The sequence below is a fragment of the Schistocerca americana genome, chromosome 5 (assembly GCF_021461395.2).
Source record: "Schistocerca americana isolate TAMUIC-IGC-003095 chromosome 5, iqSchAmer2.1, whole genome shotgun sequence".
NCBI lineage: Eukaryota > Metazoa > Arthropoda > Insecta > Orthoptera > Acrididae > Schistocerca > Schistocerca americana.
In genome coordinates, this window is record NC_060123.1 from 350,432,157 (window position 1) to 350,450,455 (window position 18,299).

Consider the following 18,299-nt stretch of genomic DNA (forward strand, 5'->3'; position numbering starts at 1 on the left):
GTAGAGTGTGCAAACTGCAAAGGAAGACACATATTGGGATACATCCGACAAATAATTGAGGATGTAGCTGGTAAGTGGTACTCAGAGAGAAAACAGGAGAGAAATTCGAGGCGGGCTGCATCAGACCAGTCAGTACACTGATAGGAAAAATAAAGTTCATCTGGGATCGATTGCTATGGCTGATAACTTGCAAGTGTGCTTTTTTCCCTTCGTAGAATACGAAGTAGTACTGTGAAGATGCTGATGTATGCTAGTTAGCGAGATTTGGAACTTACGTTAAACAAGTGATGTAATCTCAAATGGATTTCCTTTACTTTTTCCTTAATCTTGTTAGATTCTCAGATTTTTTGTCGCTTGTCAATGGCTTTTCAATTATCTGATTCTAACGTTTCTCACATTTCCTATGATATCAGTCACATTTCCTGATCTTTCATGTAATCTACACGTTCCATCTTTTATTCTGTTGTGTTACACTTTTCCCAATACATTGCTCTCCTCATACTAATAATTAAGGATTGAACAGTGTTTCATATGATTTGTTCTTTCTTTATAAGTGATGAAATTAATATTGAAATTTGTTATTTAATATCGTATTGCTGTTATTATAAATGGTAAAAGTTTTGTTTTTGACTGCTTTGTCTGTGATTTTAAGTTTAGGGTCCAGTATGTAATGAATGTAGTTAAAGTGAAAGTAATGGAGCGCTTCTAAATTTAAAAAGAGATATAATTTGTCAACAAATAGAAAACTGGATTGTCGTCTTGGATTGAAAGGGATTTTGAGGTGTTAATGTGAATAATAGACATGTACTTAAGACATGTACTTCATTTATTGGTAACTATTAATTACAGTAAATACAATATCACAACGTGGGAACATAAAAATACATAGTGTGCCATAACTGACCCATACATACACTGAATGATCCGGGGAAAAAGAATATTTTCATTACTGTCCAGTGTTAGTCTGAAGAGTGAAGTACTGCTTTCGGAAAACTAGATGCATTCTGAATGAGGAAAATAAAAATACTAGGTGTTAACTGGACGAACCAGAAAATGTGAGCAATAGTTGTACTGCTGCGTCCCTCTGAGGGACCGTGCAGCGGTCGCTGCCAGCCTACTTGTGGTAAGCAAACGCCGACAGCGGCAGCGGCAACGCGTGCAGCGCGGGCACGGCCCTGTACAGGCCGACGACGGCGGGCGTGCGCCCGGGGAACAGCGTGTCGTACGGCACCGAGCTGAACACGGCCTGCGCGCGCTGCAGGGCGACGCCTCCCAGCCACTTGTCCAACGTCGGCTTCAGGCTCTGGACGACGTCCGGCGCGACCACGCTGGCGAAGGCGCTGGCGGCGGCCTCTGCAAGGGCAACAACTAGCGTCAGTCCCGGGCGCGGCGTGGCGCGGGTTGCCTGCACTCGCCTGGCATTTCGCGGCGCGGAGCCGGTCGACCGAGTTAAGAAACCCGAGGCCGGCCACTCTGCCATGCGCCGCGCTGGCCGTGGGCAGAAGCATAATATCCAGTTTTCCTACTTTCCTGCTGCACTCAGTTTCCTTATTGTGAGCCCTAGTTGTTACGTTAACCATCCTCCGGCGACACTCATTAAGCCGTTAAAGTATTCCTAACCAGACGGAAATTACCACTCGCCGTCTGTGCGAGCTTAATTTACTATCTGTTACGCTAATAAGACATTGTATTGACAACTTCACTAAATGAACATAACAGCAGACACAGGAGTCATCTCAATTGCTTTTTATTCGACAACAGCCGTTAAAGACAACTACACGGTACTGCAGGCATTATTTGCTGCCCAACTTCTCCGCAATCTGTCTCTAGTACTCTGTCTTCTTTCCTTTGTCCACCCTTGATCAGTTACTGTTACGAAAGGCCCGACAGAGAAATATGAATAAGGTCTTCGTGAACAAACACACGCACATGAACTGAGTCTGCTGTCAACGCCTCGACGGTAGAGAGGAACTGTTTCAACCACAGAGAGGGCAGTAGAATTAGCTCTGTAACTCCAAGTACCCTGTCGTCAAATAACACTGCTCAATTTTAACTTTCAGTAACGACGTGTCTGAATCCAAAGTATTGCAGGATTTTATTCCATTGTGTGTGCTCATATTATAAATCTTGAAGTCTTTTCAACGATGTATATATGCGAAAAATCAGAGAAAATCAGGTTCATTTGTTATTTATTACACTGCTACTGATGTAGATTCGTTCATCGCGGACGAAGTCGGAGCGTTGCGGTTGGGGGGGGGGGGGGGGGTTGTGATAGATATATCAGGCATAGGCTTTAGCATCCCCCTCCATTTTTGCTGTGAAGCACTGTATTGACCGAGAGAATTTTAAGTATTACTTTTCTGTTTTTCCAAATTCATATAGTTGGCACAGAACACCACTGCAGTAAATTAGCTTTAACAGTATAAAATGACTTTAGTACTCTACAGCAGTAGAACTTAATATGGGATCAGATAAACGATATCCTAGTAATTATTTTGTTTCTCTGACTGGAAGTCATTACTATCGCTGCATTGTCATTTACCGTAAGGTGTGAATCATTTGTATGGGGCAAGAAAAAGCCTTCTCATAGCGTGTAGGCTTTCACGGCCGGCGTCTTCAGTAATTAAAACTTCCGGGCTAAGAGGCCGTGGTCCAATAGTAGAAATACTTCTCCCTGAAGTTTCGTTGCCAGCTGCGGGCAACATCATCTGAGGCTGCCGATGATGTTGCCCGCAGCTGGCAACGAAACGTCAGGGAGAAGTATTTCTATTATTGGACCACGGCCTCTTAGCCCGGAAGTTTTAATTACTGAAAAAGCCTTCCTTTCGAATGCCTTACAATCCAAGATCGGAATCCCAGTCACGCAAAATCACCGTGAGCATTGAGACAATCATCCCAAAGACGGATGTTTGGTAAAACACCTTGTCCTGCTGCCTGAAGAAGTCCGCAACTGCCTGCTGAACATCCTCATCCGAGAGGAATCGTCGGCTCTTCAAGGCCTTTTTTAAAAAAACCGAAGGTTTCATAACCGCATGGGGAGAGATCAGGAATGTTGGGCGGGTGCTCGAGTGTTTTCCACCTGAGTTGGCGTTATGAATGCGTTACGACTTTTGCGAAATGGGTCGTGTGCAAGGGACGTGCGCTATCATGAAGCACCATTACTGAATTTAGCGCACCATTACAGAACGACGGTTTTCGACACACATGCTGCTCCGTACACATTCTTCATTATCCGATGGATGTCTACCAGTGTTTGTCCTTCGGCAGCCAAGAAAAGAATAACAGAACATTGGTCCTGTTTGGATGCATGTAGTAATAACGTCGTCGTAGTTCACGTTGTCGCATTTACGGCAATCAAGTCAGAATGACACGAATCCCACACTAATCCTTTATTTACATGTCAATACTTACATTCCGACATAGGAGGTTCGCTTGGATGTGTGCTGCAGCAACGTCCTCAAACTTTTTGATCGCCCCATTATATCTTTGATTTTGACTTTCTTTTTGTGTTTCCAGTATTTGTCTGTTGTTTTTCTGGGAAGCAAAGTGGAGCAGATAGGACTGGGAAACTGGTTAATAGTAACGCTCAGAGCGGCCGGTGTACCAGGTGAACGGTCGTTAATCCTGTGATTTGTTTGTGGCTCACCTCCAAGAGTCGGAAGCAAATGCGCCAAGCGCTGAGAAAGTGTGGGATCTGTTTTGGGTGTGCTGAGTTACTAATGCAGAGTCCAACTGGAGTATAAATATCTTTGTTGGCTAAAAGTACCATTTTTTATTTTTTAATTGTCAAATATACTGCGGACAGGTAACTAAGGGAAAAAGAGAAATAAAGATCGCAGCGCTAAATAAACACTTGGGTGAAGTAGTCATTGCTAGAATTACTGAATTGAGCTACTTTACAGGAACGATATTTACCAGGTAATGCGTCTACTGTAAAGAAAGTCATATTTATGCATTACTAAGAGCTGGTGATAAAGTAAGCCCTCATTCTTTACAGGTTTCGATCCAAATGATCATCATCAGGTAACATAAAATTATTAGAGCAACCTCTGCGGCATCACTTCTGCTACGACGCCAAAAAATACATAGTTTTAATGAAACCACCTTGCTTCACTGTTTCTGAAAGTAAAATACTTTTGTTTGATAAAGAAATCTTAATAGAGCGTAAATTCCTATGTTCCCTTCTGCTATTCAGTCATCATTTTGGGTAGCAGCTATTGGTGTTACAGCAGCTACTGGGGTTACGTAAATGTGACTAAATATTTACGAGCTCTGTGGTGCACTATCTGCACAAATGGAACGGTATGGTAAGTGAAGCTTTCTAATCTACAGTCCTGACGTACAGATGCTGCTTCTATTCACAATGAAAATATTAGACACGTGGCAGTATGCTGTTCTGTTGTACAAGAAGATACTTTGGCTTCTTCTTACCGAGAGGCGGGAACTGCGGGAAGAATCCCTTGATGTCGGCGGTGGGGGTTCCGGGTTCGATGGCGGCGCTGGCAGAGGTGAGCCGCAGGTACGTCTGGCCATTTGGACCGGCGCTGGGAGCTCCGGTCAGCGTCACGGCCACAGAGGGGTTGGCTGTAAACCAGAGTCTTAAGTTAGCTTAAAAACACACTGCGAATCTCTCCAGAGAAACGTTTCACAAATTTCGTACGTGAAGAAAGCTGCAACTTTATATCTTATATTTACAGGCTTTAGTTTTATATGTACACATTTCTTAATCGTAATTTATTGAAACAGTCGTGTAATCAGACAGTTATGTGACCAATATCATTTAATGACAATTCAGTGCATTTGAAAACTAACAAACACTTGTTGAAGATGCAGAAGAGTATAAATATCTGGAGGTTGCAGTAAACAACAGAAATGATGAGAAACAAGAAATTACTTTATTGGTACAACTGACCTAATACTGCTTGGTAAATACTCAGAAATGTAAAGGAAATTGTAGGTGTTAACTATCTCAGTCTACGGACCTTAAAGAGTAGGACCTATAGAAGAGATAGAAAGCGTCCAATGAAGAGCTGCGAGATTCGTAACGGTTTCGTGCAGCAAGTGCGACGACGTTGCGGAGATGCTTAACAGTCTCCAGTACTAGACGCTGCGAGATCACGGAGATGTATATTGTTACAATTCCGAGAGCGTATGTTCCAAGAAGAGTCGGATAACATATATCTTCTTCTCACATAGTCTCTTGAAACGAATACTACAAGAAAATCGGAGATATTAGAGTTCACGAGAGGTTTACCAACAGTCGATCTCATCACTCTCCCTTCGTGAACAGTACAGGAGAGAGGGCAACGGTGGTGGTACTAGAAATACACTCTACCACATACCGTAAGGTGGCTTCAGGAATATAGTGGATGCATATGTACATATAGGAAATCTCGAAGAATTGCTATCAACAGAAAGTAGTCGTACAAGAACTCATGAACTCGACAACTGTATTTCTGAGGCAGATGTGCTAACCCTTGCAAACAACAATACTTTAAGACGATGAAGCTGGTATACTGAACAAAAAAATATAAAAAAGGTGTCTGAGGCCAAAAACATTTCAGCGTCATTAAATGAGGTATTTATCCGATTGTTTCTGCTTTCATGACGGTGAACACACTGAGTACACCAAAAGCCACCTTTGTTTGATACTCGTTGAATTAAAAACCGTGCAGGATTCAGACTACAACGTCGAGGTATCTATTAATCCTATTTCTTTAGTTGGCGAAATGTCAGGTTTATTCCTTTTTTGCAAGTGACATTTGTCAACCAGATAGTACACACGTAGACGAAATAAAAGCTCATTAGTAGTGAGAACCTTTTCAGGAGAGCGCAGTCATCATATCTCCTTATTACTGAAAACTGAACAGAGTGGCGAAATTGATTGGTCATCTGTCCTAATGACATTAGGGTCTAGGACGTGTTGAATTTGGGCCTATCTTCCTTTTTTTCTGTCGAGACGAATTATTTTTGTAATTAAGGCATGACGTAATCCAGCTTTTAATTAGTTGTGAAATATGTATTGTCTTCATATATTTCCATTAACTTAGGATTCAGAGTTCTCTCCTCACCCGCTCCTTTGTTCAGTAGTTAAACCTAGGGAAAAGGGTACAACATTTGTTTACCGATAGTGTTTTGTTGTTTCTAGTTGTTACACCTACCATAAGAGAGTGTGAGTAATGGTTAACCACAAGGGAGATGAACAGCTAGGAAATAAGGAACAACTTTCGTCAATCGTTTATAACTGCGTACATCTAACGTGTAAACATGAAAAATGAGTGTTTCCTGACTCTACAATTATCTTTTTTCTCTTTCAAAATGCAGAAATAATGCGAACGAGGGAACTTGATTGGGTTGGAGGAGAGAGTGGTGTGTTTGCACGTTACTGAATTACATGAGAAATTCTCACTTGCACGCTTTACGTGATACTCTGACTGATTTCCATTATAATATTACTTGTGTGTCGCACGAGTCTTGTGGAGTCTGTCAGGGATCATTATATCATTATACTTACCCAGACTAATGGCGAATGGACCACTTCCCTTCAGGGGAATGCCCATGATCTCTGCATCGGTAGTCTGGACACCAGTCGCTGTGATGTGACCAGGGACTGTTGACTGGATACGGATTGTGTTCGAATTCAGATCCACACTGTAAGTAAAATATAAATACGTGCAAACGCGTTTCATTTTGGACAAGAACAATAATAATAAACAATTTCTACATGAGATGCAACTGTGTTACAATCATAAAACGGGAAATGTACCGGTACTGATTAAATTATTGCTTAAATAGTTTCCATTACTGATAGAAAAGCACGAAAGATGACAATTAACGTACACTCCTCTTTAATAAATTGTTGTTAATTTTCTGGAGTAGAAATATATATTAGCGCTTTTCGTTCTGCTGAGTGGTTTCCATGTAAAGAACTTGTTCGCTGATTAGCTAAATGTTGCATTGTGTTGTTCACTGCCGCTTCTTTTACGGAGCTCTTGAAATGGATCTAATAAGCTGGAAGTCAGTAGGGTATTGACTAACAATCAAAGCTACGCGACACGTCTTAGGCTTACTTCATTTGGTCTGTCCAAACAGAACAAAGCATTTTCTATAGTAACTCAAAGGTTTTTTCCGTATCCTCTTAAATACACAATGAATGGAGCCATGCCGTTTTAGGTGAATTACTGAATCTGTGGAACCACCAGGACAAATAATTTTTCCGCTAGATAAGTACGAGAACGTGATACATAAGTAAGGGCTTATCATGCTAAGTGCAAGAGGAAATGCTGCCCCTCATACTGCTTTTCGATAAGACGCTGGATTCGTGTTCGAGAGGATAGCAGCTGAAATACAGAAGTAGCCGTTCCGTGATTTCTCTAAATCGTTGAAGATTCCATTGAAAGAGCACGGTCGATTTCCTTCCCTATCCTTCCCAAATCCGAGATTGCAATCCTTTAACAAGCTTGCAGTCGACAGGGCCTCAATCAGTTACCTTCCATCTTTCCATTATTTCACTTGCAAACCTTTCGGTACTAATGAAGTATTTAATATTTTTATATAGCTCTGAAAATATACTCCATTTAGCATTTTTCATCAAAATACCTTCCAAGTAATCCCATCGTTCGAGCGCAATTGACTCTCTACAACGTCGATCATTGTACAATATCTGCACAATACAATGATTTACCAGCGGAACAGTTAGAATGCTGTGTATTCGAATCAGTGTACAATGTAGTCCTTGTTGCATCTGCATAGTTATTCACCTCCAGTTCCTATTTTATCAATTGCTTTTATTTCGAATTTATCTAAATCGAACAAATGGGAAACGCTAACAGAAATATATCATGCGTGTAATTCTAAGTGCCTATTGTTTGATAGTTGTGAGTGTTTTCGGAATTAGAGAGTATACCCCTTTTGACACTGACACCTGTTATAGTTAACAAGTATTTTGATTATGCCGTCTTACGATACGCTTAGTTATTAGGAATGATTAACTTATTCACTTTGACAAGAACGTGAAAGAAATTTGGCAGGAACCTTGTTGAAGAAAGCAACCCGAGATTCATCTTGCCTGTAACAGTGAAACTACAAGTAAGAGGGCTAGAGCACCAGCTGTAGTTAATGACCTATTCCTTTAGTTTCAATTCATTCATTTAATTCATTCAAATCTGCAAGACATGTGAAACTACGCTCGGCTTATGAGGATGCTCCCAATCGTCTGTTCAGTTGTTTAGTGTTATTAGGAAGTGTGTCTGGGCGACTCACTTGACGTCGTTGATGAGGGCTGCTGACAGTCCGCTGATGGAGACGTCGTCCAGCTGCACTTTGAAGCCGTTCGAGTTGTAGACGATGGGCGGCAGACCACGCAGAGGGTCCACACCTTCTGCTCCGATGCTTGGAACTCCTGCAACACACAGGAATAAGCGGTTACCACGGCCGTAGGGACATTCGGATAACTCGGGTTGCTATGGCCACAGGACAAGTTTTAAGGTCAGAGGAGCGACGGATACGTAAAAGCAGCTGGCCTGTTCGTTACTGACCTGACGCAAGCTCCGGAATCAGCTGCTGGAGGGCAGCGCGTACGCACAGCTGGAAGTCCGGTGACGAAGCGTTGCACGTCTGCACTCCCCCATCCGCTGCAAAGTGAGAAGTTCGTCAGTTCTCTCGAACGGTGTAACTTATTACAATTAGGGCAATGACCAACAAATCTTCTAAGAACACTGAAATCAAACTCATTTTTCGTTTCCATTTTTATTTGTCTCACTTGTGTATTCCTAGAAAACGTGAGAAAAAACTTCTCTTTCAGAACAAAAAGAGAAGAGCAGTGTTACTGATCCCTTCTCGGTGATGATGTTTTCCTTACAACAGCTACCACAGGGACTCACAATAAGCGACGCAAATTTTTGGAAAATAAACTATAAAGCTTACTAAACGTTCAAAAAGGAGGCGAATCGACGTTTAACGCGCAATGAAGTTCTATTCAACACACTGGACAACTGGACAAGTTCAAAGGAAGCGACGTCAGCCCATTCCCGCCCGCTAAACTTGTGTCGCGTCAGAGATTAGTAATCCTGTGGCGAGCACTACGGAGTCAGGGCCTCTAGTTGACAAGATGTGTTTTGAACTAAACTCTGAGCAGTCATTACCAATTACATCAATACCAATGCTTGGTAAAAACCAGGGGATAACATTAAGTATAAGAAAATCCTACCAGACCATGAAATATCTCGCTTTCTCACAAAACATGGACACAGTCTTCGAACTACGAATATCGGCTGTTAGAATAATAAACAAAAATAGCAATCGACCTCCTTGTAAAGATATGTTTAAATAGCTGGGTGTTCTAACTGCATCACGTGAATGCATCTACCAAACTTTTATGTAGACCAAGAAGAACATTAGAAATTATCTAACAAATAGCAGCACTCACGAACATGGAATAAAAGCCAGACTAAATTTACATTTACCAGGAGCCAACAAACAAAGACCAGAAGAACGTCATTTTCTATAAGGGGATTAAGTTGTACAATAAACTGACCATGGAGGTTAAAGAGATGACTAAATTACAATTATTTAAATCCTCAGTTAATGAATACCGCATAAATAAATCATATGACAAAGTCAAGGACTATTTATTTTATACAGAGTAGGTCATGGTAAAAATTAGCTGTATTTAAACAATTGTCCTCCTTCAATAACCTATCATAATTTCATGATACTTATTGTAAAACGCTATGCCCAAGACCAGTGACGAATAATTCTAAACTCTTTACATTTTCTTGAGCTCAAAATCGCATTCATTGTAGTCAGAAGAAGACTCTGGTTTTTCTGACCGGCCAAGGGGACTGAAAGATGAATTCAAAAACTGTCGAAGTCCTGATGCTAGCCGACCGTTTCTGCGTTTGTGTGTGTGTGTGTGTGTGTGTGTGTGTGTGTGTGTGTGTGTATGTGTGTCTGTGTGTGTGTGTGTGTGCGCGCGTGCGTGCGTGCGCGCGCGCGCGCGCGCGCGCGCGCGTGTGTGTGTGTGTGTGTGATCAGTGATACGATGCAAATGAGAAACGTTAAACAAGTTTTTGGTAAGGTGATATTACTTCTTCAATTAAGACAAAATGTCTGATATCATTTTGTAGCTGATCTATGGAAGAAAGAAGATCTAAGAAATAATTTAATATAGCACAGAAGGTATGAGATCGCATTGATTAGTATTACACCATATGTTAGTATTACACCATATGACTTGTTCTTCGTGTTAATCCGCTCTAGAAAGGGCTGTGCTGTCCTCAAGATTTGAGAAATTTCTTTTACTTGATTTTGCAGCCGGATGCCACTTCTGTCGTCACTTATGTATAGGAGGGAAGCCGTGTCCGGAACCTGTATGTGAACTGTATAAACTTTGTTCTGTGTGCGATCGTATTTTAAATGTTTGCTTGTCTTCTTTTCTGAGGTGCGAATTGGGCAGTAGCCAAGAATTTGCCTAAATGAGCGACGTGGGAAACCGACTGAAAACAAGCCGAGGCTGGCCGGCGGATCAGCCACGGTCGTTAACCGCCGTGTGAATTCGATCCGGTTCCGGCTCACTTCCTAGCCTTGCACGCTAGCGCGCTGTGGGTTAAGGTTTATGAGCAGCGCAGTCGCAGCATCCGCCTCGACGATATTATTTGGCCGACTAGAAACTGTGGACTTAAATTGTACTTCTCAAACCAAGAACACTGTGAAAATGTAAACGTTTCAGAACAAGGTTGTTAGGCTGGCTTACGCAACGCGCTAGGACAAATACAGTTGATAGGATAGGACTACACGCTTCGCTACGTTTTTTTGCGGGTCTTTAGCCACGGTTTAAGCACGACACCTGTCACCTGGAATCTACAGTTTCATTCTGACGAGCTAAGATTATCTAGTACAATGGACAGCATTCTGTCAACATTAACTGATGAAAGTGACCTTCGAGTCTAAACGTAGCTTAGAAAGGCAACTTGTTTACCTAACCTTGGCTAATGAATTAATCGCTCTGTGCAGGAAAGTTTATTAGAAACAGAACGTTTTAACACTGCTGTGTTAAAAAGCTGTTATAATTTCTTTATTTTGACTGTAGTGTGGTGACAGTCTCTTATATAACAACAAATACCATTGTAATTCCAATAAGCTATCTTTGCTGAAGAGGACCTCGATAGGTTGGGCTAAAGACATTGTACTGGCCTCTGTTCTGTCCAAATGGTTTACCTATGGCGGAACTACCTCGATATTTAGCCAAGAAATGTAAAGAAGTTGTTGTTTCTTTACGTTTCACCAAGTCGTGAGTCAACTTTCGCATTTCGTCACATTGCGTATAGTTAGGGCCATACCGCTAAGAATGTCAAGAACGGGATAGGAGTGTTAAACTACGTTGCTTCTTGGTGCATTCCTCCATCAGAAAATAGACTTTTTGTTGAACGTAATGCAGCACACCACAGAAAACATCACTCAAATCGAATAACTTGTGAAAGTGCTTTCCGTGAATACTATGCCTTTCTGTCGAGAGTTCGGAACACTTTAGAACAGAGGAAGCAACTGCACGTAATATTCAGAAAACATTGCTAAGGAAACTGAGCAATGTGTGGACTAGTTGGTTGGTGACGAACGCTATGATGTTTTAGAACATCTATTGAAATTCAGACATTGCCAAAAGTGAACGTAATGAACTTGATGAGAGCAAAATATTGTACACATTGCAAAAGTGGGCTGTACATACATAGGTACAAATAGAAATATATAGTCGATTTTCTCATTCCGAAATAAACATAGCGCGAACAGTTGTTACATCTATATCTCCATACTCTGGCAAGTTTGACACTCTCTAGCAGATAGAAAGCAATTTCACGTCCACAAGACATCACTGTGTGGACGTTTGCCGTGTGAAGCTGCACACTGCGTGGAGAAAGAGTAGGCAGAAAAAGTGGCTTTGCTGCCGGCAGCCATGAGCAACATAACGCTGCTCACATAATTAGAATCTCTTCTAGAAGCTATGGATTACAGAGCATTTAGAAAGAAGATGGTAGCGCAGGTTCCGACAGGGAATGAACTCGGTTCGGACGGGCTTACTCCGTCTGGTCAACAATCTCTATTTGTAATTTGTAGGATATCATGCACAAGGGATAACATGATTCACCGTGGTTAACTGTACTGTGCTGGCACTAAAAAACAAAAAACAGGAGGATACTTTCGCTTTGCATTTCACTATGACAGCGAAGAGTCGTAATGATATAGCTCCCCATAGCTCTGGGTTTGAGCAGGAATTTTACACTTTATATTTGTTTGTTACAACATCTTATCATATAATATCAAAATGAAAATGTGTTTCATTATGTGTAGTTCTATGTTGTGGAAGCTGAATATTTGCTGTTTCTAGTAGCAAAACTTTACGACGCAGGAAAACTAATTGCAACTGACGCCTGGATAGTGAGATATGGATACCGATATTAATGAAATATGTGCGTGACACCAAATTTATTAAAGAAATTACATTCAGTTCATCAGAATGGGATCAGTGTTTAAGAATTTAGTCTCTCATTGTACAAGCACAAATATACGAGATGCAAATCATGAAACAGAATTTAGTATCTGACGTGAAGCAACCGAACGCAGTTGACATATCATCTGCTCCCAGTCGGTGTTTGACTTTGTGCAGTTATACATTTGTGTTTTATGTAACATCTCTGTGTGCGATATTAATGTTAGTACCATCAAACAACTATTATTGAAAATTTATTGAAATGTTGGTTATTGTTTGATAGAAGGGTGGTAGCCTCCCTTCTACAGAACCACACGGTGTCTTATGAAGTTCAGTTGAAAATTAGGTCGAAAAACCATTTCTAGAATTTTCCTCCACTTGTGCCTCAGGACCCAAAAGTTAACTACGTTCCATTAGTACCTCGGCGTGCATCACACTTCCAGGCTTTTGAAAGTAGTTAATAAGTTTTACACAAGTCTAAGAAAATAAAAAAATGTGAAAGAGAAAATACCGATATCTGAATCAAAGTAAGTGGAGGCACTATTTCGGCGCCTCAAGGTATATTTTTGAAGCTATTTGCATAAAAGGCTCAAGATGCTAAACTATTAAGTTTGGAAGACTATAACACTTATCAGTTGTCGTGATGATAGGTCATACAAAAGTACAAGAAGTGGGAGAGCTCGGGAATGTCAACGTGCTCGGCGGCAGCGGCTCTTGAGAAAGAGCCAGAGAAATTGGAGCGCACGTGGCGGTATCACACCAGTGGCTCTGCCTCGCGCCATTCAGACAGTCAAACTGCAGAAAAGCTGATTAACGGAGGAAAACAATAGTATGTGAAGTGAGGTTTCGAAAGAGAGTAAGTAACGAAGAACAGAAAACTTACTGCACAACACGATATTGGCAGGAAGGCTTGTTAAGTTATGGAAACGCGGTGTCACTGCTGGCAGAGGAAGAAGCCTGGGCGCTAATGAAACGGAAACAGATGTGGCGCAGCACTCGGTACTCACCGCAGCGGGCGGCGAGGGTGGCGACCAGGGCGAGGAGCACTCCGGCTGTGGTCTGCATGGTGGTGCTGGTGCTGGTGCTGGCAGCGAACGGTGCCGATGGAGAGCGCGTCCGCCCATATATACCCGCGAGAATGACGGAGCCAACAGTGAAAACAAAAAGGAAAAAACCACGCACACACGCACACACATTCGCCTAATACCATTCAGCAAGTGCTGGGCTTCCCCCCTCTCGGGCCGTAGGACAGTTCCCAGTCCCCGCCACTGCGCTAGGCGCAGCTGTGTAGCCTCGCCCACTGGAGAGGGAACCCGCCTGCAGCAGGGGACAGGGGAGCGTTCCCGACGCCTCAGACCCCTCCTGGCACCCTCTGCGTCCTACGTTTCAATGTTCTCTCTGCCATGGCAAGGGGCTGAACTACGTAGTGTCCTGTTGATACGCCACCAAAGGTGGACCTGTTACTGCTGTGCTACGTCTTCAGCTCACTATGTGTAATGAAATAATGCGCAACGAACCTCGTTTAGGGCATAATGAAAACGGTGACTGTGGTCGGCTCTCCAAGAAAACTTATTTTCCCTTATGGCAAGCCTTTGGAGTTATTTGTACTCGAAGACAGCTTGTTCCAGAGTCATAATGCGGGAAATCGAACCCGAAGTTATTGTCTTTCGTTTACATCATCCCCGTCACGCAAAAAATACTGAGCAGGTGGGTCGTTTCCATGAATATGTGCTCCACAGTCGAGTGATTTTGATCAAAATGCTGTGTAAAAGAACAGTCTCGTCTTTTCGCTCTCGAAGAGGATGTGCTATACGTCGATTTTTTTGTGATATTGCTGCTGGTCATATGTACAGTTGAGGTTGTAACTGGTCATATGTATAGCTGACTCGGCTACAGCGCCACCTCACATTTCACAGAAAGGCAATGTGTTGCGCGATGGGCTTCTTATCGTGACTAACGTTTCAGATATATCAGATTTAACCAGAATTTGATGTTTTGGATCCTCGGTATCAATCGCCAGTGAGATGTAAGCAGTTCTTTCTTAGATTAATAATGGAAATTTTGTGTTTGTATAGTCAACTAACAGTTTTCTCAATCCAAGCAACAATCAATTGCAATAAAAATGAAAAAAATCAATACTGTTTCGAATTTTAGTTTAATACAAGCTTCAGGTCAGATAACCTTTGTGTGCCACATTTCGACCAAATTAGCAGCAACAAAACACACACAGCTGAATGTAGCACAATTCGATTAGAATCATGTCCACCTGTAACCGTCGTATCAGCAATTCACAGTAATGAAAGATTTACAATTCTTTTACGATACAGTGTTACACTGAATGTCAATTCAATAAAAGTTTAATGTTGTAGTAATTGTTTGAGAGGTATAAACTACAATTTTGTTGATCCTTTATAGGACAAAGTAACACGATCTCTTCATAAACTATTGTCACAGAGCCGGCCGCGGTGGTCTCGCGGTTCTAGGCGCGCAGTCCGGAACCGCGCGACTGCTACGGTCGCAGGTTCGAATCCTGCCTCGGGCATGGATGTGTGTGGTGTTCTTAGGTTAGTTAGGTTTAAGTGGTTCTAGGTTCTAGGGGACTCATGACCACAGCTGTTAAGTCCCATAGTGCTCAGAGCCATTTGAACCATATTGTCACAGATGAATAGTGTCAATATAATTTGAATGTTGGTAGTAGTAGTTAGTTCCATAATGAGAAATACGCAGCACAATGAGTGTACAAATAAAAGAAGTTTGGCGCGTCCGGTAACTTGTTGACTGTGTAGCTATTGACAGAAACGTTCTTCAGGCGGGATGACTATTTCGTGCTACCCATAACTGCAGGTGGTTCATTCATCTGGTACCGTGTATAGCCACGACGTCCCGTTTATTGCTCTCTGACGCCGCCACATGTTATTAGTCTGAGGATGTCCCGCTGGCCTATTTGTTGATATTTATGATAGCAGGGCTGCAAGACAAAAGTGGAATATTCAAACTACTGTTGATGTAGCACCTTGAATCCATCATAGTCTGATATCTACCTATTAGAATATAAGAATAAAGTTGGATCATGGTATTTTCCTGTACTGTTTGCTGGTCTACGACGATACTCGGTCAGTGCCGAATTTTGCTCTAGTTACAAACAATGAACGCCGTTGGTTTTCCCTATATATACCTTCAACTTTTCCATACTTACGATCGATGTTGCATTGTACGTTCTAGACGGTATTCTACATTGTTTTCTTAGGCTAATATTTCAGTTGATATTGGTTTGGTAACGGACGGAAAATATATTTCATTGTACAAGGTGTCCTGGGACCAATAGTCACTTTAGCACTTGTTCAGAAGAAGACATGTGTTTCACAGTAGCGAAGACGAACAAGTGTTCATAGCTCTTAAGGTCTCCCCGTAAGAGCCATGTTTACTGAACTACGTTTCCTTTTCTTGGCCCATGCTGCCATCTCTCAAAATATGGAAACCATAGAGCTTGCTGTAGATGAGAGTTGTTTAACGGTATCGAAGATGAAGAAATTCTCATATCTCTTAAGGAGTACATTTTAGGGCCCCATGCTTACTGGACAATTTTTGTTCAAATGATCGTTCCTGTCATGTCCATAAATACTGACCATTTTCCTGGAACACCCTATATATCCAGTCCATTTGGCTGAATTATCAAGCCGAGACTGAACACAAAAAGTTACTTAAATAATGTATTTATCGAGAGCATGCGCAGCATCGCTATAATACTGTCACAGTAAGATGGAAAGCTTGTTTTGTAGGTCGTTCTAAATACGAAGAACAGTTGCCACGGTAGGGTGCTGCGCACTTCTTCGGTGCTTGTAGTAAGAGACCGCCGAGTGCCACTTTGTCAGTGTCGACATCTGTCGCTGGAGTGGTGGCGTGAGGGCTGTGTTGTGTTACACGTATACCACCTTTTCGGCTGGTCGTTACGGCCTTAAAGGAAACCGAGGTGAGAGACTGCTGAATTTGTGTGGGACGGCCAATCCCTTTCATTAAGGACGATTTAAAGTTTACTGTCAGTGACTGCACTGGAAATTTTGGGGCAAACTCGGGAACAATAGGGTCTACTATTGTTGAACTTGAAAATTCATCGACGTAAGAAATATGTTTGAGGTTCGACACTATGTATGTAGTGTCTTACCAGTATTAATGTTTGGGGGGATTTTGGTACAAGTAAGACGGTCTTACGTGGCCTATTCAAACGTATGATCTAAAAGAAACAGAAACGACTCGTCAGATACGTAAATATTTCAATGATAAAAAAATGTTGCGTAATTACTTTAAGAATTAGGGTATAGAAGTAGAACAGTAGTTCGTAACATTTGTAATAACAGTTTTATTTTGAATATCCTCGTTCAATTACATAGGAGCTGTTGATTTTCTTTCCCATGAGTAAACTAAAGCGAACGCGAATTCCCAATTCTTACACCATACATAAATTTTTGAATAGAAAATTTTTAAATCGGGTTGTAACGGAGGAGGAGCGTTGTTCAACTGTACAGTGTATCAGTCTTGTTATCGGATTTCATTACAATCAATCACTTACTCTGCATCTCATGAGAAGCACATTGCATCATTATTTAATGCTAGACAGTATTGGATCGCTTCTGTGAATGCATGTAGCTTTGGAAGATGGCTAAAAACTTGACAAGAGACAATAACGGTACGCTGATTGGGCCTACAATTGCAACTAGGAACGCTGCCAAATTCTGCTATCGTCATACTAGGAGGCAATTTTTATATTTCACTGACTCTTTCAGTTCGTTAATTATCCACTAATTGTGCATATTATAATTTCATTTGTGACGTTATCTCTAACATTATTGTGGAGAGTATTTATTCTCTATCTGATAGTACAGTCCGACCCATTTCAGTGGTCGAGTGGACAGGGTGGGGTGTTTGAGGCCTCGGACCACTGCAGGAGCCAGAGCTTTCCAATCAGATAACAGCAAGTAGGGAGTGGGGCAGAGGGTACCCAATCGGGGGGGGGGGGGGATTGTCACGTTCATCATTCCCCTCCCAATGATAAAAACCTCCAGAAAACCTTGGTCGGTTTGGTAGAGAGGGAGAGGGGGGGATGTTAGAAATGCACTGTCCAGTCTAATAGATGTTCGCGTCACGAGTGTACCTTTAGCAGTTTACGTGTGTCGAAGAGCAAAGTCGATTTCTCGCCCGAAATGAGCTGAAGTCTTTCTTTTCCCCGTATTGTGGTATTGTGTACATATGCCTGTTTAAAATACAGTAGATCGTTGTCAGCTGTAAGGCGTCACGCTGTCAACGCTTTTAGTTCAGAGCTCAGTGATCCATAAACGCTGCTGTCATGCATGGACTATGGCCACATCACAGGCGTCCATGCCTTGCTACTGTGACCGACATTATAATGAATACTGAATGAATTAGGTTTTAACAAACTGCCATATTAAATATAAAGAGCTGATACCCATAACGGTGTCTGTCTTGAATGCGTTTCTGAACCTATTCCTTTTAACACTAGCTTCGCGTTTAAGCAATATTTTAAAACAATAATTTAGTTATATGCTTCCTCTGTGGAAAAATGCTTAGTTACACGCCAACAGTTACTACTTGATATGATTTTCCTAATCGAAACTGATTTCTTCGAAGTAGGGGATATGAATACACTATTGTATACTCACAAAGTGTCGTGAAATTAATTCTGTTTCAGCCACAGCACATTCACTGATTTCTCGAGCAATTTTTAGGATGATTCTTCTAGTTTAACGTGAGTTGTACTGACGTACATAATACAGTTACTAATAACTACGCCACCGTAACA

The 18,299-nt window shown here is 41.8% G+C and overlaps 1 protein-coding gene across 1 annotated transcript; it reads right to left on the bottom strand.

Moving 5' to 3' along the window:
- Positions 1-808: 808 nt before the first annotated feature.
- Positions 809-13,578, bottom strand: LOC124616027 (putative beta-carotene-binding protein). The gene is made up of 6 exons (XM_047144245.1): positions 13,492-13,578; positions 8,538-8,633; positions 8,263-8,401; positions 6,515-6,651; positions 4,432-4,584; positions 809-1,353 (listed from the first exon to the last, which is right to left on the bottom strand). Exons 1-6 carry the CDS (start codon positions 13,547-13,549, stop codon positions 1,115-1,117), a joined length of 822 nt encoding a protein of 273 aa, XP_047000201.1. The 5' UTR covers positions 13,550-13,578; the 3' UTR covers positions 809-1,114.
- Between the last annotated feature and the right edge of the window lie 4,721 nt (positions 13,579-18,299).

Excerpts from the sequence above, each read along its gene's own strand:
- LOC124616027 (XM_047144245.1), bottom strand. The coding sequence starts at position 13,549 with ATGCAGACCACAGCCGGAGTGCTCCTCGCCCTGGTCGCCACCCTCGCC. Across the intron at positions 6,652-8,262 it reads GCCCTCATCAACGACGTCAA|TGTGGATCTGAATTCGAACA; the intron begins GTGAGTCGCCCA and ends TTTTACTTACAG. Across the intron at positions 1,354-4,431 it reads CCCGCAGTTCCCGCCTCTCG|AGGCCGCCGCCAGCGCCTTC; the intron begins GTAAGAAGAAGC and ends TTGCCCTTGCAG.